Below are 25,701 nucleotides of genomic sequence, written 5' to 3' on the forward strand. Positions count from 1 at the left end.
CCAGGTCCATTAGCAGGGAGGCAGGATCAGAGGTAGAGCAGTCAGAACCAACACTCATGTATGAGATATTAGTGTCACAGGTAGCAGCGTAGTGGCTCCATCCCCCTCATTTCTACTGCATCATTTACAGACTTAATACCTAACCCTAGGCAACGCTTAGTAATTGGGAATAACTAACTGGAAATACGTTGATGAAGTGGTAAATGTTGAATTAATCTCTTTGGTTTGCACAAGGCTTCCGACTTGAGGGTGAGAGGATCAAGAAGACAAAAATGTGACAGAAATTGTTTGTATTTCAGAAGACTCCTTGATGGAGATTTAGGGAAATCGTATAGACACTGACAGTATTTCTACATCAATGCTGAGAACAAAAGGCAATGTAATTTCCAGGCAAATCTTTCATGGAAAGAAGAGAACTACAGGAGTCTGTTGTGATCTCTGATCCTAAAAAGAAAAGAAATTTTTTTATTTACTTGGTGACGGGATTGTCTTCCTGTTAAGGGAGAATGATATATTTTTCACTAATAGCTCAGCGGTTTAACTTTCAGATGCAGAAGCAAAGCTTTTTGTCACGATGAGGCCTTCCTCGGATTTGCCACATGAATCTGGCGACTACCTATGGAACTTTTCTAGAATGTTTGGGTTACTGATCTCCTTCCTGCCTTTCTTCTAGGAGCTTTACTCCCAGCTGAAAGCCAAGGAAGAGACTTACAATCAGCTGCTGGACAAGGGCAGACTGATGCTCCTCAGCCGCGATGATTCAGGGTCTGGCTCCAAGACAGAGCAGAGCGTTGCGTTGCTGGAACAGAAGTGGCACGTCGTCAGCAGCAAGATGGAGGAAAGAAAGGTAATCACCACAGAGCATACCACCTGATCGCAGGGTCTGAGTAATTTGGTGTGGTTACCGTCTTGTTTCACTGAGGGTCTTTCACAGAGCAGTGTATTCTAACGGAAGTTACAGAACTGAAATCCTCCAAATTGGCTTCCTACTAGGCAACTTCTCTTTTCTGCCATTAAGTTTCTGCTTTCTATTCATGTCAGATTGCATTGATGCTATTAGTTTCTACCACCCTTTGTGTTGATAATTATTAATTCCTGTTTTATACATCTACCAATTAGGATGTTATTGCCTGGTGCTCTTTGGTCTAGGTTTTATATCCCGTGTTGCTCATCAGTTTGTGTCCTCACTCAGAACAAGGTTTTGCTGGAGTTGGTGACTTGGGATTGGGAGTGTATGAACAGGTCACATAAGGAGTATGACTTCATTCTCCACATGGAATTTGCCTTCTAGTATAGGTGCAATGTGGAAAAAGAAATTTACTAAAAGATGGCAAAAATAAGGATGATAACCCAGGACCAAATAACTTACCCCAAGTGATTTATAATCATGATTTGTAAGAAAGAAGTTGTCAGATCAAGTGAGAAATGTATAGACAACCTGATGTATAGGTCCATATAATAAATACCTAATGAGCAAGTGTTCACCAGGTGTTGTACTGGGTTTATAGTGAGAACAATAAATAAATTCATGGCACCAATGATTTTGTAATTACCAAGCAGGAAGCCAGAAAGCATTTACACACATAAATGAAGATTATGCCAGAATTAACAGTTTCCTTGAATCCTGATAGTATAGGATTTGATAATTTTATTATAAAGTATGGCCGGGGCTAATATTGTGATGAAGCAGGGTAAGCATGCTCTTGGGATGCCCACTTATTATATTGAAGGGCCAGTTTATTTTAACAAGCATATATATATGTTTTTTTTAATTTATTTATTTATATATAAACATGCCAAGATCCCATGTGGTCGCCAATTCTAATCCTAGCAGCCCTGCTTCCCATCCAGCTCCCTGCTTGTGGCCTGGGAAAGCAGTCGAGGACGGCCCAAAGCTTTGGGACCCTGCACCCACGTGGGAGACCTGGAAGAGCTCCTGGCTCCCGGCTTCAGATTGTCTCAACTCCAGCCATTGTGGCCAGTTGAACCATCGGACAGAAGATCTTCCTCTCTGTCTCTCCTCCTCTCTGTCTCTCCTCTTCTCTGTATATCCAAGTTTCCAGTAATTAAAAAAAAAAAAAAGATGTATTTATTTTACTTGACAAAGTAGCAGAGAGAGGGAAAGAAAAAGGAGACAGAGATCTTTCACCAGCTGGTTCACTCCCTTGAATAGTCAAAATAGGACCGGTCTGTTAGGCTGGGTACTGGAAACTTCTGTTTCCCACATGGGTGCAGAACCCAAAGCCTTAGGCCTTTCTCTGCTGCTTTCCCAGAATATTAGCAGGGAGCCAGAACAGAAGTGGAGCACCTGGACTTGATTTGGTGCCCATATGGGATCCAACACTGCAGATGGAGGATTAGTGTGCTGTGCTATATCACTGGCCCCATGGAGTGCCAGTTTGAGCCCCAGGTGCTCCACTTCCCAATCCAGCTCCCTGCTGATGTGACTAGGAGACAATTGCTTATTGTTGGAATGAGTCAGTCAAGAGCTGGGCATCAAGGGTATTTGCACCTGAATTTGCAGAGCATTATGTTTCAAAATTACCAAAGTCGTTTTGTTAAGTATATGTGGTATTCTATTAAAACCTACTACAGGGAAAAAGCTCTTACCACTTGCAGTGCGAGTTTCCTGAACATTTCTTTGATAAAGTTCAAATAGATTTTTCCACCAGACTTATTTAGATTGTACTTTAGAAAAATTTATTTGAAAGAGGGAGAGCTCGCTCTTCCATACACTGATTCCTACTCCTCTAATGGTTGCCACAAGCTAGGCTGAGCTGGACCAGAACAAGGTGTCAGGATCATCTGGGTCTCCCAGAAGGGAAGGTGCCCATGCACTTGGGTTATCTTCCTCTGCTTTTCCCAGCCCGTTAGCAGGGAGCTAGATCATAAGTGGAAAAGCTAGGCCGTGACAGTCTGCACATGACATGAATTAATGTTTTGGACCAGGGGGTTGGGGAAGGAGGGGCAATTATAAGAGTAATGTGAAGACACAAAAAAGGAAAGAAAGTGAAAATCATATATAACCCATCAGGTAGAATTAACAGCAGTTCACATTTCTGGTATACAAGTTGGAGTTTTCCTGTGCGTAGTCCGTATCTTCCTTCTCAATGTCCTGTTGTACTTTTGCCTTGCCTGCCTGGGGAGATGGGTGAAGCAGAAGTGATCACCAAGACATTGCAGGCTGGGTCTTTGAGGATGGAACTTGTGGACCCTAGCCATGGAATGTGCTTGGGTTGAGAAGTGCTTATCGTGACAAAGCAGTTCTTTTACCATTCTGAGCGGGTAAAAATGACTAGTAATTTACATCTGGTGTGATTAGACTTCTGTCTAGAATGTCATGGCTTCTTTTAATACCTTTCCTGCTTGTAACATTAAGTGTAAGGGTCAGATTTGTGCATTTTCATGTTCCTTCTGAAAGCACATATTTAAAGAAAAAAGATTTATTTTTATTGCAAAAGCAGATATACAAGAGAGGAGGAGAGACAGAAAGGAAGATCTTCTGTCCGATGGTTCACTCCCCAAGTGGCCACAATGGCTGGAGCTGAGCTGATCTGAAACCGGGAGCCACAAGCTTCTTCCAGGTCTCCCACGTGGGTGCAGGGTCCCAAGGCTTTGGGCCGTCCTCGACTGCTTTCCCAGGCCACAAGCAGGGAGCTGGATGGGAAGCAGGGCCGCCAGGATTAGAACTGGCAACTCTATGGGATCTTGGCGTGTTCAAGGTGAGGATTTTAACCACTACACTATCACACCGGTCCCTGAAAGCACATATTTAGGCAGAGATCACAGAAGTGATTGTCACTTCTAAATTTATCTTCTTTTCATTTAGCCATTTTACACCACACATACACACACTCCACACAGGCCTTCCCCCGCCCCAAAACAGTAAACTGAGACTTTGCCCAAAACAAGTTGCAGATCCTGGGACAGTGGCTCCTGAAGCATCTGGTCACGTACACTTGCTGAATAGCTTTGTTGCTGTTCTATTATTTAATGTCCCTGGAAGTATGGGGCAGAGAAAAGAACTCCACTGCTAATTGCAGTGGCTCCTCTTTTCCTCGGGCATGGTCCTTGTCCCATTGTTCAGTTTCAGACGTTGAAATGTCCCCTTCTTTAGAAGCCGTGCATGTTTGGAGGTTGATAAAGTGAGGCTTCCTTTTTAGAGACGGTTTTATGCGTCGCACAGTTCATCAGTCTGTCACTGAAGTATGTAATTCCTGAATCTGGCACTTCTTCTCTTTGTGTGTCTTACTTAAAATTTAGTCAAAACTGGAAGAAGCCCTCAACGTGGCTACAGAATTCCAGAATTCCCTGCAAGAATTTATCAACTGGCTGACTCTAGCAGAGCAGAGTTTAAATATTGCTTCTCCGCCCAGCCTGATCCTGAACACTGTCCTTTCCCAGATAGAGGAGCACAAGGTAACGATGACATTTTGGTGTTGCCTTCTTTCTGAAAGGACTGGTCAGAAGGAATACTTCTTCATGTTACTGTAAGTTTAAAAAGAGCACTGTTGTTTTTCCCTCCATTCTCCCAGGTTTTTGCTAATGAAGTAAATGCTCATCGAGACCAGATCATCGAGTTGGATCAAACTGGAAATCAATTGAAGTTCCTTAGCCAAAAGCAGGATGTGGTTCTGATCAAGAATTTGTTGGTTAGCGTCCAGTCTCGGTGGGAGAAGGTGGTGCAGAGATCGGTTGAAAGAGGCCGATCACTGGATGATGCCCGGAAGCGAGCCAAACAAGTAAGAGAAAGACATAGTCATTTATTTCACACAACCTTGAACTGCGTGTTTTGAGTCTCTGGAATGACTTTTATACACAGATTGTATAACCTGCATATGCATTCCTGTTCCTTGTTTCTTACATAACTTCAGTTCCATGAAGCTTGGAAAAAACTGATTGACTGGCTAGAAGATGCAGAAAGTCACTTAGACTCAGAACTGGAGATATCCAATGACCCAGACAAAATTAAACTTCAGCTTTCTAAGCATAAGGTAAAGAAATTTGTTGCTTGCTCAAAAACAAACAAACAGTGGGATGAGTTATTACACAGTGGCATAAACATCTATTAATGTTAAGTCAAGTATTAGTCATATGTTATTTGATTTCTAATCCAAAAACTAAAAAACAAATTTTATTCCAAGTTAGGATATTTTAATTTTAATGTGTGTTTTTCTTTACTTTCTGGAAACACAGGAGTTTCAAAAAACTCTCGGTGGAAAACAGCCTGTATATGATACCACGATTAGAACTGGCAGAGCACTTAAAGAGAAGACTCTGCTTCCTGACGATACTCAGAAACTTGACAACTTACTGGGAGAAGTCAGAGACAAGTGGGATACTGTCTGTGGCAAGTCTGTGGAGCGGTGAGCACAACTGTCCCTTTTTGTGTCTGTATGACATTACAAAGTAACTTAAGGCACTGTTGCCAGCTTCCATCAGGTGGAGGATTTGTACCATCTTGAGATCTCCAGTTAAAGAGCGTTATGAAACAGTTTGAATCAAGTGGATTTAAAGTCTCATATTAAATGTGTTTTAGAAGAGTAGATGCCTATTAAATCAAGGCAGCAGTAATAGAAGATGAGTAACTGCACCATATTTGCAAGTCACCAATTTGTAATACCAATAGCTGTCTGTTGGAGAGTGCTTGTCATGTGTCAGCCTCTCTTGGAATTAACCCAAGTGGCTACAGTACCTCTTCCTGAGCAGTTATTAATGAGTTTGTGCCAAGCAGTGCCTGCTAATCATTTAATCCTCTTCCCCACTGAGATAGGCACTGTTTTTACTCCTGCTCTGCAAATGAAGAGGCAAGCATCAAGAGATTTCCTAGCACCCCATCCAAGATCACCCAGCTTCTATGTGGCAGAGCTGGGGTTTGAACCTAGGCAGTTCAGTGTGAAAAGTTGTACTTTTATTCATTCAGGTCCACTGTGCTATACTAAATGTTGGAGTCCTCACACTATTTGTACTCTGCTGTTTTTAGTAATACAGCTAAGGTGAACAGAGATGAAGCGATAGCCCTTTGCCTTCTTGGAGTAACAGAACTTGGGTGTCAGGCTGGATCCATGTGTTCAAGTATAAGGTGGCCAGAGGACAACCATACCTGTCCCCTGCACTACACTTAATCTATCCTGGAGAGCAGTTTGTTTAAAAATGTCTAGGTGTCTATTATAACCACTTTTCCCTCCATTTCTAAGTATTATAGCGTGGCAGTCTCTATGTACAGAGTTCAAGCATCATTCCCTTTCAGCAATTAAAAGTGTAGGCCATTCCTAAAAGAAATCCTTAAAAATGTTGGGGTTTGTGTGCATTTCACAGGCAGCACAAGTTGGAGGAAGCCCTGCTGTTTTCAGGCCAATTCATGGATGCCTTGCAGGCCTTGGTCGACTGGTTGTACAAGGTGGAGCCCCAGCTGGCTGAGGACCAGCCTGTGCATGGGGACCTCGACCTTGTCATGAACCTCATGGACGCCCATAAGGTGAGGGCAACATCCGGATTGCATGGACGGCAGAGCCATGGGGTCTTTGGTGTGCCTCTGCTCTGTGTTAACTGTCCCCTCCTCCCCTGGGGAAGAAAAAAACCTGACAGCCTGTTTCTCTGCCATCAGAGCAACAGCTCCTTGTTCGGCATGTTTAGACAGTTGTTGGCATTTTGCATCAGTCGCAAAGAATTTACCAAGATTGGTTTGATTCAGATTTGGCAAAGTGTAAACTTCACTGCGAGGTTCCCCTGCTTCTTGTTTGTGGCTCAGTTGAGTCACAAAATGAATTTGAAATGTGGAGACCCTCAGCATAGCTGTTTCCACTGACTTCTAAAATGGAAGTAAATGATTTTTTATCAGTCCATTTCTGAACCTAACAAGCTTTGCATCATGCACATCAGTGTTTGTATAGCCTCCACTGTCATGTTCAGGTGCACAATGTCCTGCTATTCGAGCACAAAGCATTCAACTTTGTCTTGAAATTACTTCTGTGCACAGCCGATGGTGTTCTTTTTTGTTGCCCATAATTTTGGAAATGTTAGGATAATTATTCCTGTTTTACAGATGAGGAAACTAGGACTCAAATTAGGCAACTTACCCAAAGTCACGCAGCTCATAAATGCTTGAGCTGACATTTATTTTAGAGCCAGGTCTTCTGGCTGTTCTTTCCTACACATTGTTCTGCCTCCCTCTGTTCCTCCAAGAGACATGATTACAGTGTACCAAGGAAATGATTATTTTCTCTGTGGTTTGACTTCTTAGACTCAAAGCATTCTTCAAGCAAAGTAATTTTCCTGTTTCGTTTTCTAGGTTTTCCAGAAGGAACTGGGAAAGCGAACAGGAACAGTTCAGGTCCTGAAGCGGTCAGGCCGAGAGCTGATTGAGAACAGCCGAGATGACACCACTTGGGTCAAAGGGCAGCTTCAGGAACTAAGTACCCGCTGGGACACCGTGTGTAAACTCTCTGTTTCCAAACAAAGCCGACTTGAGCAGGCCTTAAAACAGGTAAGAGGAGTTAGCCGCAGCATGTCTGAGCTGACTTGTCGTTTGTCTCTTGTAGTCAGTTCTAGCAAGTTGTGAACATAACAAAGTTGAAAGTGGATACTCGAAAATGTTCTACAAGACTTTTAACACTTATTTGTACTGGTGTCAGAGCAATAGTTTACTTATTTTCAAAGATGCACAAATGAATGGGGACCTTAACTCCTGCACTGAGGAATTTGGTGGTGGTCTTTTTACCTGCCATGCCATAATGCCTGAGACCTCAGCTGCAGCAAGGTACCTGACCTTTTGTGCTTGGTTATCTCAGGCAGAAGAGTTCCGGGACACCGTCCATATGCTGTTGGAGTGGCTTTCTGAAGCAGAGCAGACACTTCGCTTTCGGGGAGCACTTCCTGATGACACAGAGGCCCTGCAGTCTCTAATTGATACCCACAAGGTAATTCAACCCCAGATGCCATGGTCTTGGCTGCCTGGCCCCGCCTCAAGGAAAGCAGCTTCTGCTTGACAGGGAACAAAGTCGGAAGCTCACTGTTTGAGCAGGAATGAGAGGGCAGCGACTGGTGGGCTTTGTGACACCTTCATTCACTTTCTTAAAAATAACATGTTGGTTGTAACACCTGGCAAGCATGTAAAGTAAAATGTGAAGTAGTTTATCTTTGCATCACTGTCACATGCTTTGGCATTTTTTAAGATTGATTTATTTGAAAGTCAAAGTTACACAGACAGAGAAGTCTTCATCTGCTGACTCAAGCTTCAGATGACCATAACAGCTGAGGCAGCGTCAGGCCAAAGCCAGGTTCAAGGAGCATTGACTCAAACACTCGGACTATGCTCCACTGCTTTCCTAGGCCATTATCAGGAAGCTGGATCAGAAGTGGAGCAGCAGGGCCTTGAACCAGCACCCATGTGGAATGCCAGTGTTGTGGGCGGTGGCTTTACCTGCTATACCATGACACCAACTTTGGACGATGGTCCTGGTCTGATTCCCTAGAACTGTTCCAAGCTATAGAAAACAGTGGAGTCTGGGACAGACAACTCCGTCTGTCATAATGAGTGGGGAAATGTTACGTTTGTACATTTTCGTGTTGCTTCTCCAGAGATCCCACTTGATCTTATTTGAGAAGGCAGACAGTGACACAGGCTGTTGCTCCCATCCCTGCTTCACTCCTCACGTGCTGGAAGCCACAATTTCAGTCCTGTTTGTAACCAGGACTCAGTTACCTGAGCCGTCTCTGTTGCTTCCAGGGTGTGCATGGGCAGGAAGCAGACACCTCTTGCCTCCCTGGAGATTGTAATTTTGCATCTATCATTATATTGTGGATGTTTTTTGAATATTATGTTTCATAACTGTTAAATTTTTCCAAAACAAACATTTCCATGTGAAAATAAATAAAAATAGGGTTGAAAAAGGAGAAGGCAGCTCTAGTATTCTAACAGAGAAAGTCATTCTTGTGCAACCCCTGCTAGATATCAAACAACATAGACTTTTAGAAGTCTGTGTCAACATGTTTAAGGAAAATAATTACACTGAAGTGTCATCCCCCAATTGCTGTGGTCAACCACCAGTGCCCATGGGGTAGATTTCCGTAGTTTCTGTTTGCAAATCTGTTTTTGTGTAGGAATTCATGAAAAAAGTGGAAGAAAAGAGAGTGGATGTGAACGCAGCAGTAGCCATGGGCGAAGTCATCCTGGCTGTGTGCCACCCTGACTGTATCACGACCATCAAGCACTGGATCACCATCATCCGAGCTCGCTTTGAGGAGGTGAGTCGCCATGTGCCCCCCAAAATGGGCTTATGACGATGAAGTACTACAGAGCCTCTTTTTTCCTCCTGCCCTTCACCTCCCTCCTGCACCTCTTTGACCTCTGGATTCTGAGTCCCTAGGACCATTTCAACGGAAGTTAAACCAGCAGTTTAGTGAAGACTTGGCAATGTACAGTGTCTGGAATAGTGCCGGGGCGGTGATTCTAGGGGACATGTGCTCTGGGTTGCTGCCCCTTCTTGAGAAGTTCTCTGTGTAATAGCATGTACTAGATATACTTTCAAGGGAGCAGATTTCCTGATGCAGCTCTGTCACGGGCATAAGGACCAAGCCTATTGACTGTGTGGTGGTCTCAGCCAGTCATCGTGAGGAAGTGAAAAAGGCACAAACGGATCTGCTTGACTGAAAGAGGCCATGTTTCCTCTGCCTCCACAGGTCCTGACATGGGCAAAGCAGCACCAGCAGCGTCTGGAAGCAGCCCTGTCAGAACTGGTGGCTAACGCCGAGCTCCTGGAGGAACTTCTGGCATGGATCCAATGGGCCGAGACCACCCTCATCCAGCGGGATCAGGAACCAATTCCTCAGAACATCGACCGAGTGAAAGCCCTGATTGCTGAGCATCAGGTATCTGAACCTCCTTGTGTAGTTACTGGTGTTTCTGCATTGGTCATGGCTCCCCTTTGCTTTACCCTGTGCATTCATTTTGTTTTGTTTTGAGATCTGTTTATGTATTTGAAAACTGGAGTTACAGAAAGAGAGAGAGCTTCTGTCTGCTGATTAACACCCCAAATAGCCACATGGCTGGGCCTGGGCAAATTCAAAGCTAGGAGCCAGGAGTCTCCCACGTGGGTGCAAGGGTCCAAGCACTTGGCCCCTCCTTCATTGCTTTCCCAGACCATTTATTAGCAGGGAGCTGGTTCAAAAGTGGAACAGCCAGGATTTGAACCAATACCCAGATAGGATGGTGGTACTGCAGGTGGCAGCTTTACCACAATGATACCACAGCTATAGCCCCACATTCATATTTTTAGTTGCTGCTTCATATACAGATACTTCTTTAAAATTGAAAATGAAATTAAGAGCTTTATTTTGGTGCAAAAATTTTGAAATCTGTGTATATGAGGCATCTTCAAAAAGTTCATAGAAAATGCAAATAATGAAAAAACTATGCCTTACTGTAGGCTTAGCATCTTAATACAACACACGTGTCTCAGGACATCGGCTATGAGTAGGCCACGTCCTCTCCTTAGGGTCATACCAGGCTGAAAGCAAGGTACCATTCAGGGCTGTGGCTCTCATCGGGAGTTTAGGATCCTCTTTCAGGCTCATTTGGGTTGTTGACAGAGTTCACTTCTGTGCAGACTGTGGTCTCCTTTTCCTTGCTGGCTCTCAGTCAGGTCTTGCTGTCAGCTGTTGGAGACCTCTCTCGGGTCTTGGACACATAGCCTGTTGTGTTTTTAAAGCTGGCAAGAGAACTGTCCAGCATGCCCTGATGAATCTTATGTAATAATATTAATCAGAAGGATTGTTCCATCATTTTCACAGATGTCCTCTACACTCAGGGAAGGAAGTACACAGAGCATTTTTGGGTGCTGTCTTGAAAGTCTATTTCCCCCCTCCCCGCTCCCTGCCCTCTCCCTGTCCTCTCCCTACCCCTGTTTTACTGATCTCTTAGTCAAGGGCGTACTGGTCTATCTCCGTTACCAGGATTTGCAAAGACTCCTCGTTGAACTCAAAGGCAGCTAAGACCAAAGAAGCACTTAGATAAGCTATCTCCAAAATATATCCTTAGGAAGCAAATATAGTTTTTCATGGTGATAATTTACCCTGATCAGAGTGTGGATCTTGCTTAGTTATACTGCGGACAATACGGGCGTCTTAGTTTAGGTACATGATTTCTTCAGCAAATGAGAATTCCTATGGTTGTCACAAGGTTGACCTACAACACACCTCTTTCAGCCAAGTTTCTTGTCCACCTTCTGCCTCATTTCCTGTTCCCTCCCCAGGTTCCTGTGGCCTGGCGTCCAGCTCCCTCAGACCACAGATGTTTCCAGTCTTCCTCTCTTTGACATGTGGTGTAGTTGATTCTTCTCCAAATTCTTCATGCCATCGACATCCTTCCATCTTTTGTTTTCCTTTCTGGCTCTTTCAGCCTTCACTGGTTCCTCCTACTTTGCCTACGCTTTAACACAGATACTCCCTGAGTTCGTCATTAATGCTCTTCTAATACTCCTGGGACTTACCCTGATTAGTAGCTTCAGCTATCACCTGTAAACCCACTGTTTTTCTTCATCTCTGGCTCCACTTTCCCTTAAAGTCCACGTACAGTAAACTAGAAACTCAACTTCACCTTCCTGACCCCTCACCTCTCTTCCAAATTTGTCTTTGTTCATCTTATCAGCCTCCCAGTGGCATGTCAGCCATTCCTTCCTTTCCTGTATCTGTACAATCAACAGGTCTTACCTGTCCCTCTCAGTTTCATCTTTCTTGCCCTGGTTCAAGCCCTCACCATGCTTTGATTTCATTTCTACAGTGTTTGCTACCTCCCTGCAACCCATTCCCAGTCACTCTCCTACTACGAAGCCATGGTGATAGGTCTATAGTAGAGATCTGATTACTTCGTTTCCTTGGACCAAAATCCTTCAGTTGTCCTGTCCCCTGTCCCCCTTTCTCTCAGAATAAGACCCTACCTCATGGCACAGTGCCAGGCCTTTCTTGTATTTTCTCCTGCCTGACTCTCCAGTCCCATCTCTTGTCACTCCTCCATTTGCATCCTCTGCTCAGGCGGTGAATGGCAGGGTCCTGGTCACAGCACTGTCAGGCCTCCCTGGTTCTGTTCAGGCTGTGCCCTCTGCTGGGACTGCCTTCCACCTAGGCTTTGAGTAGCTCTTCATGCCTCCATAACTCAGCCAAGGGAGCAGCCTGCAGACAGCTTGACTGGGTAGCACCCCTTCTAAGTCCTCTTTGGACCCTAAGTAGCACTCATTGCTCTAGTTCCAGGGCTTTCCTCAGCGGGCCGGGGGCTCCTTGAAGTCAGAGGCCTCATGTCTCCACTTAGGTCTCTAGCACCTGAGAAAGTGCTTGGGTCGCTCAGGTTTCTCCAGAGGAGGGGTAAGTGCACCAAGGTGTCTGTCACTTGATGAGCCTGTCATGGACTTGTCCTTTGCTTTTAAGAAATTGCCGGATTCCATTTAAATCCGGGAAAACTCTCAACTCTTTTTGCTTTTTTTTTTTTTTAATCAGACATTTATGGAGGAGATGACACGCAAACAGCCTGACGTGGACCGAGTCACCAAGACATACAAGAGGAAGACTGTTGAGCCCACCCACACACCCTTCGTGGAGAAATCCCACAGAGGCAGCAGTATGTTCCAGGCCGCTGTGTTCTGTTCTGTTGTTAGAGAGCAGCAGTTTCCAAGTGCCTGTGAAGATTCTTTCCATTTGCAGAAGCTAATTGGATTGGAACCAAAATTCTTTTTAATTTTCCTCCTTACACATCTTTTTTTTTTTAATACTTATTTATTTTTTATTTATTCTAAAGGCAGAGTGACAAATCTTTCATTTACTGATGCGCTGTCCAAATGCACATAAAAGCCAGGGCAGGACTAAGCAGAAACTAGAAACCTGGAATTATACCCATGTCCCCCATGGCGGTGGCAGGAACCCAGTTTCTGGCCCATGATTCAGTGCCTCCCAGGATACATTAGTAGGAAATTGGGTTAGCAATCAGAGCACCTAAGGCATAAGCCAATATTCTGATGTGGAATGCAGCTATCCCAAACAGGGGCTTAACTCACTTCATCACAACACCTGAGCCAAAAGCTGTGTTTTTAAATTCTCTTTTCTCACCTATGTTCTGCAGTATGAGGTTACAAAGTGTTATACCTGTTCTTTTAGCAGTGCTCTTTCCATTGATTGGGTCATTAGTGCTAGCTGCTTACATTTGGCTTGCACTCATTTAAACATAAATAAGTGAGCTCTTTTGTGAAATCCATGGCTCTTTTTGTTGAGGTAATATGTTTTCAACTCACTAAGTTTGGTCAGGACTGGTTGGAGATAATATAGAAGACATACTTATTGGCTGGAGAGAATTGATAGTTTTGAAATAACTACTTCTTCTCACCAACTTATTGCCAAGCCTTGTAATTCTGTTCACGGTTACTAACTAAATATTATAGAGATGTCTAAAAGTTCACGCATACTGCTGTTTGTCTTCATGGACTGACAAAACTAGCTTTTCTAATCTTGTGATTGTTTTTCCTTAAGGGAAGTCCTTGAATCAGCCCACACCCCCTCCGATGCCAATCCTTTCACAGTCTGAAGCCACAAACCCACGGATCAACCAGCTCTCGGCTCGCTGGCAGCAGGTGTGGCTGTTAGCTCTGGAGCGGCAGCGGAAACTGAATGATGCTTTGGATCGACTGGAGGAGGTGAGACCCTGCTGAGTGTCTCTCCCTGAAGGGAAGCAACTTTGCATCAGCACACAGCCCTCCCGACACCCTCTGCGCATCAGCTGTGTGTCTCTTCCGTCCCTTCAGTAGTCAAAGCAACCTGTCCTGGGCCAGTGCTCTTTGCTTCAGGCCCCGGAGAAGAGTCCCATGTGAGGAAACCACTCTGAGCTGGCAGGACCGTAGCCTCTGAGTGTGGAAAAAATCAGCTAGTCCATCAAGGCCTAGCCTGTGACCTGCTCCTCCTCAGTACCTTGCCACAGCTGAGAATTAGAAACATAACTAAAAAGTTATCCTCAGACACATTACTGTCACAGGAATGACCATTTCTGAGCCTGTGGTAAAAAGGCGTATGTTACACGATTCTGAGATACTTTTTCGTAATCTTGTTAATTGATTTGTCTTTACTAGATCATGAATAGTAAGTCTGTTTTGGAGTATCATTACCCAGTATTAAAAAAAATGGTACTACATTTCCTAGCTTTAAAAATCTCTAATATCTTGTGTATTTTTTTATTTGTGCCTATCAAAGCAGCTATGCCCGGAAGTGAGTGTTCTGTGTTTTTTGTTGTTGTTCCCATAGGTCAGCTGAGTTTTAAGCATATTTGGTTCTTGGTGCTTTTTTCTCCTATTCCTTCCAATTTTGGAGTTGGAAAGACCAGGGAGAAACTGCTGCTCTGTTGAAGTGATTCTGAGTGCTACAGAGGCCTTGTAGCTGAGGACTGCCTTGCCCACTGCGCAGGCCTGCTGTTTTCTGTCAAGGACAAATATTTAACGTAAAAGTCAGATGGGCACTTCCCTCCCTCTGGTGCCATTTCAAAGAAGCATGCTTGGGTGCAGTGTTGTTCCTAATGCTTCCATCTGAAACTCAGATGGTTTGCTGCAAGTCTCAAAAGATGGTGGGGAACACCAGCCCCCCACTGAGGGTCCTGTGTGTGGTTAATAGTACCTTTCAAAGCAAAGGAAGTGAGGGGTGCTAAGGACCTCCTCTTGCAATAGCGTCCATTCCCTTCCATCTAAGATACTTGGAAAAAGCCAAATGGAGAGCACGGCTGGCACCACCCCTTCTGTTCCATGTGCTCCGTATTTGCCATGGTGGTTGTTCACTTGCTCTTCTTGCTGCTACTCCATGATTTGCCACAGCTTGTGTGAAGGATCATGGCTTGACATGAAGGAGCCACATTGCCTTCGCAGAACAGGCAGCACATAGACCTCATTGTTGCCTCTCCCCTGGAAGGCCTGCATGGCTTCGTTCCGTGTCTGGAAGCTTGGGTGTCTTGGACATTCTGAGGGCCAAAACAGTAAGTCTTATTGATGCCTCCGATTTCTGTCTAGTTGAAAGAATTTGCCAACTTTGACTTTGATGTCTGGAGGAAAAAGTATATGCGTTGGATGAACCACAAAAAGTCTCGGGTGATGGATTTCTTCCGGCGCATTGACAAGGACCAGGACGGGAAGATAACGCGTCAGGAGTTTATCGATGGCATTTTAGCCTCCAGTGAGTCCAGTCATTCTTCAAAACAGGGGGTCCACACCACATTTCATTGGTTTGCAGTGTTTTGTGGAGGCTGTGGTATCCAGCCTCAACAGTGTTAGATGAAAGTTGTAGCTGAAAGGAAGCAACTGGCCATTAAAAGTGTCCTATCATTCTGATGAAGAAAAAGTTTAATCATGTTGGATCAACTACCTTAGTACAAACAAAGCACATTTAAGGTGTAGATAAGAAACTAAACTTTGTGAATAATGATGAGACTAAGTAATAGGTTCAAAAAAGTAAGTGTTTTTGTAAGAACAACTTCTGACATCTATGTAACAGCTAACAAAGTATGTGGTCTCATTTGTGGCATAAGACATCGCTGAGATGTAAAGTAGTGAAGTGACTTTACTGAAATGACAGAGCACTTCTCGCAGCTGTATGACTTCACATGTAGCAGTCAGGGAGGTCTTGTTTGAGGGAACAGTGCTTGAGCTGAGCTAGCTCTAGCTTAGGAGGAGGATTCAGCCACGTGAAGAGTGGAGGGAAGAGCTAGAAGCAGGGCAGAGGAATCAGAGTGTGCAACAGAATGGAGATGAGAGTGAACTTGGCATGTCCTGAGGATGGAAAGTTTAGTGTGACAAAGGGTGTCATGCCCTAGACGGGAACTGGAAGGACAATAGGCAGGGACCTTACAGGCCTTTGTGACTAGTGCAGATGTCATTTTAAAGACAGTGGGACAATAATTAGACACCTGGAGGCTTCCAGCTGAGAAACAATAGGATCTGATGTATCTTGCAATACTTTATTCTGACACTCACTCTTCCCTTTGGAAAGCAGTTTATCAGAAAGCTAAGGCAGTAATTCAAAGAGAAAAAATTTAATACTGTTTCTGAAATAATCTGAACATTTCCCCAAATTGAGTGGCAGGTCTGTAGTCATAATATGTGAATGAGTTTTGTGATATCTGAAATACTTTAAAAAAAAAACTAAAATTGCTTAAGGGGCAACAAGAAAGTGTATAAGCACACGGTGTCTGGATGCTCTAATTTTGGTTAGTATTTATTTTTCCAGTTTTTGGCTCTTAGATTTTTCTAAATAAGGCACTTTTCAAAAAAAAAAATCACATAAGTTTTTACTATCAAGAAATATTTAAAGAAACCCTCTTGCTTGCGTTTCTCCAGAGTTCCCTACCACCAAGTTGGAGATGACTGCTGTGGCCGACATTTTTGACAGAGATGGGGATGGCTACATTGATTACTACGAATTTGTGGCTGCTCTCCATCCCAACAAGGATGCTTATCGGCCAACCACTGATGCAGATAAAATTGAAGATGAGGTATGGAAAAGAACCGTGTTTTTTTTTTTTTTAAGTAGGGCATTTTTTTTTTTTTAGCATAGATTTATATTGTTCTGAATTTGATACAGTGCAATTTACCTTACTAACTCCTTAATTTGTCTATTGGAGATGATTATTTGGGGTTCTCTTTTGGGATCTCATTTTGCGATGACCTTCAGAGAACCCTGGAGCATCTCTGGCCCCTGAGTGCTAGCTCTGTCTAGCTGGATTACTCAGGTGACTTCCATCTAGGTGTTCTTCACAAGTACCACATTGCTTAGTGTGGGCTTATCACAAGCCTGTTTGACCTACCTTAAAATCCAGAGAAGGTATCATCAAATGTAGGGCTTAACAGGTGAAATACAATAGTTAAGATGTATTCCTACCTACCATGTTTTCTGCCTCGTTTAAAACTGTATCACATTGAAAATAACAAACTTAATAGCAGCATGTAAGTATCCCAGGGTGCACTGGTGACAGCCTTGGGGAGGGAAAGGCAGCAGGGCAGGTCTCAGGAATGAGTAGGCTTAGAACTTAGCCGGACTGACATCCAGGCAGCCTCAGACTAGGAAGTTGAAGTTTCATGTCATTTCATAATTTGCTGTTAGGCATTGATTTTGACTCATGGATTAGCACTTCTCTGAAGCAATTGTGAAACAGGCTGGGTAGTTTCTTGGTAATTTCTGTCATATTATCCAGGTTGTCTCAATTTTCTCAATTAGTGAGAGCAACTGACATTAATTTGGAACTGAAGATAGATGCATTTGTCAAAAGCCTGAAATGCATAAAAAGGAGCAAAAACTAGCTTTCTGTTCACATGTTTCTTTACATAGGGAGTCATGCTCTACCCTTCACACTTTTTCTGTTGTTCACAACCAATAGGTAACAAGACAAGTGGCTCAATGCAAGTGTGCAAAAAGGTTTCAAGTGGAACAGATTGGAGAGAATAAATACCGGGTAAGAAAGAGAAAACCCAGTTCTTTGTCGTGATCTTTTCTTCCTATGTAGCCATTATGGGCACAAGCAGTCTAAGCTAACTAGATGTTCCCACCTTCTCCCTCCTGATGGTTGGAATCCCACATCCGGTAGGACTTGCAGTGTGGTCACTTTCTGTCAGTTATCAATGTCACATGTCCTGTTGTGCTGAGCTTACCTAGTATCCTACATAAGTCCATCTAAGTCAGTAGTGTGTACTTCAGTGGAAAGTTAGAGACATCGCATTGCTGATCAGAGTGTTTAGGGAGATGAAGTACTTTTGGAAACAAGTACATCTAATAATTGGCTGTTTCCTCCTCCCCAAAGAGCTGGTTGTTGTAAACCTGGGACAGCTCTGAGGCTCAGAGAAGGGTGAGGCTCTAGAAGATACTGTGCCTGATCTGAACTGGACTAAGTGTGGCTGTAACCAATCACATTTCTTTCAAGACCAAAATCCACAAGGGTCTGAAACAGAGCTCCTAAAAAGATATTCAGCGGTTTGTTAGGATTCTCTAAGGTCCTAGAAAAATTTGATTGGCAAAGAGGATTTAGATAGTCATGAAGGACTGTGGTTAAATGCACTGAGTGAAAGACAGGAAAATCCAGTTCAATTAGTACATCAAAAAAGTCCTTAAAGTACACTAAGTCCACAACATGAGGAGTGTTGAATGCTAGGACTGTAAAGTTCCAGCTAACTCTGTGTGTGCTTGCTGAGTGTTGGTTTCTTGTTTTATTTTATTTTGAGGTTACCTATGAGGGAAACAAATAGACCAGAGCACAGTAGGTTGGAAGGTTGATCTTGATACGTAGAAGCATATCCCTGTGGCAGGCAGGAATGTGGTGAGAATGCAGTCATTGTGCTTCACCCTGCTGAAAGACTGCTGACACAGTATGATTTTGTTTCCCAGTATTAATTTGACAAAATGTTCTCTTTTTTCCCCCTCCATCCTTGTACTCTTTATGTCTGTAGTTCTTCCTCGGCAATCAGGTACAGTGTGCCTTGCAACGTTCTCCTTCCCGGTGGATGTGGTCTGTGTAGCTAATGCTGCCTGTTGTTTGCTGTGGGGAGAAGACATCATCTGAAGCATGCCTGGGTCACCTCTGGTTGTCTTACCAAGTGGAGAAACTGTTAACTGGGCCAGGATTGCAAAAACTGTCTTGGCAGCCAAAGGATATGAGTACATTTGTGGAGGAGGGAGAGATAAACTTTTCCATTGAAAAATTACATTGGCTAACAACGATGGTATTTTGCCGGACTGAGTTATAAATAATATGGCTTAGAGAACTGGAGACCATGGTTTCTGTCTATTCCACTTTTAGAAAGAGTCTGTTCTGTACTGGAGGTCCCAATGCCACCAGCACAGTGCTGGCTTTCTGTCTTTTGATAGCTAATATAAATTCCATCATGCACACTAAGTCAAAAGCTTCCAGGATGCTTTAGTTCTCTTTATTTAAATACCTGATTAATAGTTCCATTATTTTATATATATTTTAGGATTATAAGGGACCTGATGCAGTGTGGGCTTTGGCCTAAAGTTTGCTGATGACAGCCAACCAAAATCTAATACAATCAAACTGGACTTGAAATAAAAGCTTAAGTGCTCTGACTCCACTTGGTAACTCCAACCTTTTCAGATTTTTCTGAGGGCTCTGAGGTCCTGTGTCCTCACATGTGGAAGGAAGTTGCATGAGGAAAATCTATCTCTGAAATGAAATGAGCAACACTAAGGGTCGATGTGAGGTGCAGAATCAACGTTCCAGGCTCTGCACTGCTCACTAACAGTTACAGCATTGTCCTGTGCCAGTGGGAAGAACAGGAGATGGAAAATGAGACAAGTCAGTTGGCTTTAAATAAGAGCTTACAGCGGAGTTCTCAGTGTGCCTGTTTCCTAATGGATTCAGGCAAGCACCAGGCCCTTCGGAGGGGCACTGATGCACCACTCTGCTGTTCCATCGACCAGGAGAGAGTTAGGTAAGTTGGTCTAATATGGCCAACAAAATTAGAAAATTTTATATGGAAGGCACCTGTGACTTCAAGAGCTCATTCCTACTGTCAAGACAGCTAATGTCAGCCATTCTAAGAACTCAAGTCCCTTTAAAGAGGAAGAAATGGGTACCTGGCTCTTAGGATTCCTGTTTGCCTCAATGACTAGCCTGTTGTATCAGGTGTGTGGAGGTCCTCATTTAGAGCTGCCCTGACCCCTCCCACCACTTGCCACTGTGGCCTCAAACTCTCCAGCTACTCTGACTGCTGGCTGGAGTTTTTTCAAATAAAACTCACCAAAAAATTAAGGAGGAAGAGACAAGAAGTAAATAGAAAACAAAGCACTCTGGGTTCCCTCCTGGTCCACTCTGGAGGACACGTACGTACATATTCCTCCCTCTACTCGCTGCCCTGCACAGACCCCGGACTGACTTGGCGGTCACTCTGCCTCTGTCTGGCAGTATCCCCAGTTCCTCCCAGAGCCTGCTTCTGGGGACCCCTGTTTTCACTCGCTGGGTTCATCCTCTGAGGGAGCCTCCCACTGAGGCCCACCAAGCAACTTCCTTCCCAGGACCGGACTTTTATCCCCTCACACCCATGGGTTCAGTGCTGCTTCTACCACACCATGCTATTGCTATAGTCACTTGGTATCAAAAACTTACGAGGCAAAAAGGTATGGGGCTGTTGTTATTTTCAATTTCAATGTGTAGGGAAGTGGCGGACAGTACATTCTAGTTGCCCTTGTTAATAGGGCGTTTGAGATAGGGCAGCAAAGGAATGTGGGAAATTACAACAAAGAATTTTAAGGGAGGATGGTTATATATCCTCCTCAAATACCTTTTCTGATACTTGCAATCGGTGTACCTGGTTTCAAAGTTAGGATTCTCCTTTCTAACTTTGAAAACTCCAGTTAAGTGATTACATAGTCTCTCCCCCACCCCCAACATCCTCTTTGGATTAAATAACCAAATGTTTGGTGTTTGTTTTGGAATCTCGGCATGCTTCTCTTTTGTTTCCTCTTTATGTGGGGAAAGGGGTGCTTTACGTAATGGGAAATTGCAGGTGTTAAGATAGAACTGGAAAGCAGGAATATTAGGCTGAAAAATCATGCTTGTTTTAATATCCAAAATGATTATTGGATATTGTTTGTGATCGAGAGATCAAATTTTTAATTACTTCAATAAATTTTACTGTAAATATCATTCAATCATTTGTTCACAAAGAAACTCTTCTGCTAACGAGATCACAATTAGAGAATGCTTGGGAATTTATTTCTGAAACGTGTGATGCAGAAAATCTAATTTTCCTCTAAACTGATAATGAGGATGCTTTGCAGGGTTTTCTTAAGGCTTGAAATAGTACTTGCTGTTCTCCACTTACTTTGGAGCACACTGTATTCAGAAGTTGACCTCTACCACCGTTCCTGTAGGAAGATTCTGTGATCACAAAGAACATGCAATTTTAACTTGGGTAGAATCTTTAAAAGAATCAAAAAGGACAAACTATTCTCACCCTCTCCTGTGTGGTACAGGGGCAGGGATGTAACCATTAAAAGTTAAGTCCTTAACTTGATGTTTCTGCTTTACTGATTTTTAACCCTCTTGTGAAAAATGCAAAAATAAAACTTAAAAATTTTTTCCCAAGTTATCATTCCTGTCTGAATACAGTCTGCTTCAGGAAAAAAGTACAGGTACGCTTTGAAACGTACACTTGCTAACTCAACCCCCACCGCCTTGATTCTGCAGTTCGGGGATTCGCAGCAGTTGCGGCTGGTCCGTATTCTGCGCAGCACAGTGATGGTCCGCGTCGGCGGAGGATGGATGGCACTGGATGAATTTTTAGTGAAAAATGATCCCTGCCGAGGTAAGGAACCTGAGCCTGGATCACCTGTGACATAGGCTTACACAGCTGCTCCCTTGTGCCAACAGGAAGTGGCCAGTGAGGGGAGGGAGGGTCCTGGTTTTTATTTATTGCAAAAATATCCGATTGTCACCCTACTAGCATGGATTAGAAGTCAGACACAGTCCTGAGAATTAAGTGTTCATTGGCATCACCCGAGTGTCTCAGTTCGGAGTTTTACCACTAGTGAAGGAAAAGGAGCCCAGTGAAGCCCTTCCTTTAGTTTCCGCCTTAGAGCTCCAGATGGCTTTACCTCTAATCCTTGCCACTGAAAGTGCGAGAGAGTGTTGGGACCTTCTCGTGCTGGGACTGACTGGTGATCCCCTTTGACTCAAAAGGAGGATAGAGGACACCTCACTGAGCCCTGCCACTCCAAGGACAGATGGTAATGCAAGCGAGATCATGGCAGCATCTTGCTGCTAAGCATGAAAGGAGGCTTGCCTGCCAGCCTGAGGCGGAGAGGAACCGTCAGTTTAGGCATGAGTGGCGGCACTGCAGTTAGGTCTGCAACAATGAGACATAACCCAACTCTAGTTGCTAAATCCTTTCCAGCTACATCCATTTTTTTCCCTGTTAGCAGAGCAGTATGTGGGTGTAACAGGAGGCTCCCCACACTGTCTGCCAGTTTGTCTTTCTTGACTGGTTTCTGCATTTCCTGCTGTGTGTCTGTGTGTTTACATATTTTCTGTTCTAGTTCACCATCCTGGGAGTAAAATAAAGCGCTCTGATTCCAGCTCTTCGATTTCCAGTCAGTCTCCCATAGGTTGGCTTTCAGGCTTTGTCCCTCTTCCCCACACCCCAGCCCGTTGAGAATGGCTTTGCTTCTTATACTGAAAACACCTTTTGGCTCTGCGATATGTGCTGCCATCATGAATGCTTGAAATAGCCAAACAATAGCTTTTCTCGGGGCTCTGAATTGTCAGGGCATGAAATACTGTGGAGAACAGCATCCATGTGAATTGGTTCAGTCTCTCTGTTTCAATAAATGCTCATATAGCATTATGTGTCACACACTGCTTTCAAACAGAAAATAAAATGTAACATGGACACTATGATATCCATCTTGCAGAATAGGAAATTTGAGGCATAAAAGAGTTAAACAGCTGGCTTAAAGACAGTCACTGTCAGATGTGGGATTCAGATACAGAGTAGTCTGTCTGCGGAGTGCCTTCAACAGCAGCATGCTGTGGTCACCCTTCTTAGTTGTGTATTACTGGTCCAGCCTGTTGGTTAAAATTATTAAGATTTATTTATAAACCTGGCATATATAAAGGCTTATAGTATAGTTTACATCACTTCTTTGGAAGTGATTCATAGTCATACTCTAAAGCATTCAGAGAGGACAGAACTTAGAGTATAGCTCTCAGGTAAATTCAGATATGTCCATAGTAATTTTTTTTAACTTGTTCTGCATCTACTGTAGTAAAGCAGCTAAGCAATAGTGATTTTAGTTAGCAGTTTTCTTTTTTAAAACAATATAGTCAATTTAAAAAAAATACCTTTTCTTACAAAAATTTGAGAAAATAAGTTTTAGGACTTTTAAAATAAACCAGTGCTTTGATTTAAAAATCTTCTTTCATTGTTTCTAGAGGATTAATACATAACATGTTAACTTTAACTCAGTGCAGTAACATTACTCCTTTCCAGTGATATTCAGTAGGTTGTGGTTTTACTGTTACGTCTGATTGGACTAAAGAAACAATGCATGTGGCACTTTGGAATCCTTGGCTGCCTGTTTTATTTGCTGCCTGTTCTGTTTATGGTAATAGTATGCTGCTGGCCAAGGAAAAGACTGCTTGCTTTGTCCTTGTCGTAATATTAAAAAATTGGAACCCCAATTAAATTTTGGAGGGCTGTCTAGTAGCTATTTAGCCTTTTGCAGCATCCTTTGGAGCAAACAAGGTAAGGCTTTCCTCTGTCCCCTCGCTTTCCCTCCCAGAACTCAGTTACCATCTGCATTCAGTGAGTGTGGAGTAGGTGCCTCTGTGGCTTCGAGTCACAGCTCTACCAGTGGCAGACAGATGATTTGTTTCTAGTCAAACCGGAAACAATGCCAGGAGGTAGACAGCTATGGGCTGCCATGGGCCATAGCAAGTTAGGGAAAGGGCATGAACATAAAAAAGGGCAAGAGCTTAAAATGTTCTGGGGTTCTTTGAGTATTCGTGTGGCTCCTAGAAGCAATGATGGGAGAGGTTTGGGGATTCATTTGTATCCCATTTTCTTGGTCTGTAGAGAATGTTACACAAACTTGACTAGGCCCATCACACACCCGTCAAAAAAATAGCTCTTCCACTGCTGTCTAGGAAGATGAAGGCCATCTCAGTGCAAGTTGCAGTAGCCAGATGTAAAAAGGGATTGCATTCCTGTGCAGGGTTACCAGTTAACACAGTCTCTTGATCCTGCGACAGTTAGATTTCAGTTTCTGATTTCACCCATTTGGATGGAAATAGAAAGCATTGTACCTGCCACCTAAAATACTGGGTCGATGTTTGAATAATGCACATATTATTTCTCCCCAAGTAAGTGGACATATAGAACACTTCATTTGTGAATAAAAGGCACAATTTGTCTTAGAACTGATCTTGTTTTCAAATTGTAAACACATGCAACATAAAATTTACTGGTTTTAGTTACACAGTTAAGGACGTACACACTGTATTATACATCTAATTATTTATTGTGTTTGAAAGGGAGAGAGAGAAAGATATCTTCCAACTGCTGGATGGCTGTGATGGCTAGGGGTAGGCCAGGCCAAAGCCAGGAGCTTCCAGCAGTTCTCCCACGTGAGTGTACGGGCCCAAGTACCTGGATCACCTGCTGCTGCTTTCCCAGGCGCGTTGATGGGAAGCTGGATTGGAAGCAAAGCAGTCAGGACATGAGCCAATTCCCATACAAAGTGCTGATATCGTAGGCAGTAACTCACTGAACCATAATTCCAGTCCCAACAAATAAGTGAAATTTTAGAAAGCAGAAATAGCTGGACTGAATTGTAACTACCACATAAAAATAGAACTGAATTTAACTGCCAAATTTGTTCCAGCCAACGTGGGGTAGCCAGCACTCCTGAGAACAGTGCTAGGCTCTGTGGGCATTGAAGGACTGACCTGAGAGGGCCGCCTTTGGAATCTGGTCCTGGAGGTTCAGCCATAGCTCTCTCCCCAGTGAAAAAGAACTTTAAGGGGAAAGTCCTGTCAGAATAGTGCAACATGGCCTGAGTAGGAATCTTCTTTTTTTGTAACTAGGAATAGAATACCAGTGTTGGGGGAATAGCTGAAGCAATATAAACACTAAAAAATATCGTTTTGTACTGCACTCAGGTGCTAGTAATTTGCTTAACCTGAAGTTTTTGTTATTGCCTTCAATTTTGAGAATAATGTTTACTTTTTACCTTGAAACTAAATCACAATTTCCAGCTGTTATTGTCGTTAGTTGTGTCCGCCACCACCAGCCTTTTCTGGTGACTTCCAGAATCAAATAATTGGTCTTTCCAAATATGTTTTAATTGTAATTCCTTAAAAAACAAAAAGTTTTAGGGGCCTGGCATGGTAGCCTAGCGGCTAAAGTCCTCACCTTGAACATGCCAGGATCCCATATGGGTGCCGGTTCTAATCCCAGCTGCTCCACTTCCCATCCAGCTCCCTGCTTGTGGCCTGGGAAAGCAGTCTGGGACAGCCCAAGGCCTTGCGACTCACACCTACATTGGAGACCTAGAGGAGGCTTCAGGCTCCAGGCTCCTGACTTCGGATCAGGGCAGCTCCAGCCATTGTGACCACTTGGGGAGGGAATCAGTGGATGGAAGATATTAAAAACTAAATAAAAATAAAAGACAGTGCTTCTGCAGTCTTAACACTCAGAAAAGTACAGATGAGGAATAAAAGGAAAATGAAAAAATTAAGTTTCATTTTCCTTATTTGAAAGAGTTAGAAGGTAGAGATCTTCCATCCACTAGATCACTCCCCAAATGGCCACAACTGGCTAATCCTGTAGTGCCAGCATTCTATATGGCTGCTGGTTCACGTTCCAGCTGCTCCCCTTCCCATCCAGCTCCCTGCTTGTGGCCTGAGAAAGCAGTTGAGGATGACCCAAGGCCTTGGGACCCTGCCCCTGCATGGGAGACTGAGAAGAAGTTCCTTACTCCTGGCTTTCAACTCCAGCTGTTGCAGCCATTTGAGGAATGAACCAAGGTTTTTCTGGAAGATCTTCTGGATGGAAGATTTTTCTGTCTCTCCTTGTGTGTGTAATCTTGCCTTCCCAATGAAAATAAATAAATAAATCTTAAAAACATCACAGGAGAACAGGTTGCAGACCATAAGTAGTGATTGGCTTTGCACAATGG

General features: G+C 43.6%; 1 protein-coding gene across 7 annotated transcripts in view; it reads left to right on the top strand.

Annotated features, from left to right (window-relative positions):
• Positions 1-25,701, top strand: part of MACF1 (microtubule actin crosslinking factor 1) — a 366,624-nt gene that overhangs the window by 333,417 nt on the left and 7,506 nt on the right. For 4 of the 7 annotated variants that reach the window (XM_040974265.1, XM_040974263.1, XM_040974261.1 and 1 more), the window contains 16 exons: positions 674-847; positions 4,264-4,419; positions 4,536-4,742; positions 4,875-4,994; positions 5,197-5,366; positions 6,319-6,478; positions 7,292-7,486; positions 7,791-7,919; positions 9,103-9,246; positions 9,682-9,870; positions 12,490-12,610; positions 13,513-13,676; positions 15,030-15,192; positions 16,353-16,507; positions 17,390-17,464; positions 21,212-21,329. In XM_040974265.1, coding sequence (XP_040830199.1) covers positions 674-847; positions 4,264-4,419; positions 4,536-4,742; positions 4,875-4,994; positions 5,197-5,366; positions 6,319-6,478; positions 7,292-7,486; positions 7,791-7,919; positions 9,103-9,246; positions 9,682-9,870; positions 12,490-12,610; positions 13,513-13,676; positions 15,030-15,192; positions 16,353-16,507; positions 17,390-17,464; positions 21,212-21,329 — 2,440 coding nt within the window. Of the gene's footprint in view, positions 1-673; positions 848-4,263; positions 4,420-4,535; positions 4,743-4,874; positions 4,995-5,196; positions 5,367-6,318; positions 6,479-7,291; positions 7,487-7,790; positions 7,920-9,102; positions 9,247-9,681; positions 9,871-12,489; positions 12,611-13,512; positions 13,677-14,229; positions 14,242-15,029; positions 15,193-16,352; positions 16,508-17,389; positions 17,465-18,452; positions 18,471-21,211; positions 21,330-22,059; positions 22,129-25,701 lie in introns of all 7 variants that reach the window. The other 3 variants (XM_040974264.1, XM_040974266.1, XM_040974260.1) reach the window with 2 other exon arrangements.

The sequence above is a fragment of the Ochotona curzoniae genome, unplaced genomic scaffold (genome assembly GCF_017591425.1).
Source record: "Ochotona curzoniae isolate NIBS_2020 unplaced genomic scaffold, NIBS_Ocur_1.0 contig_2404, whole genome shotgun sequence".
NCBI lineage: Eukaryota > Metazoa > Chordata > Mammalia > Lagomorpha > Ochotonidae > Ochotona > Ochotona curzoniae.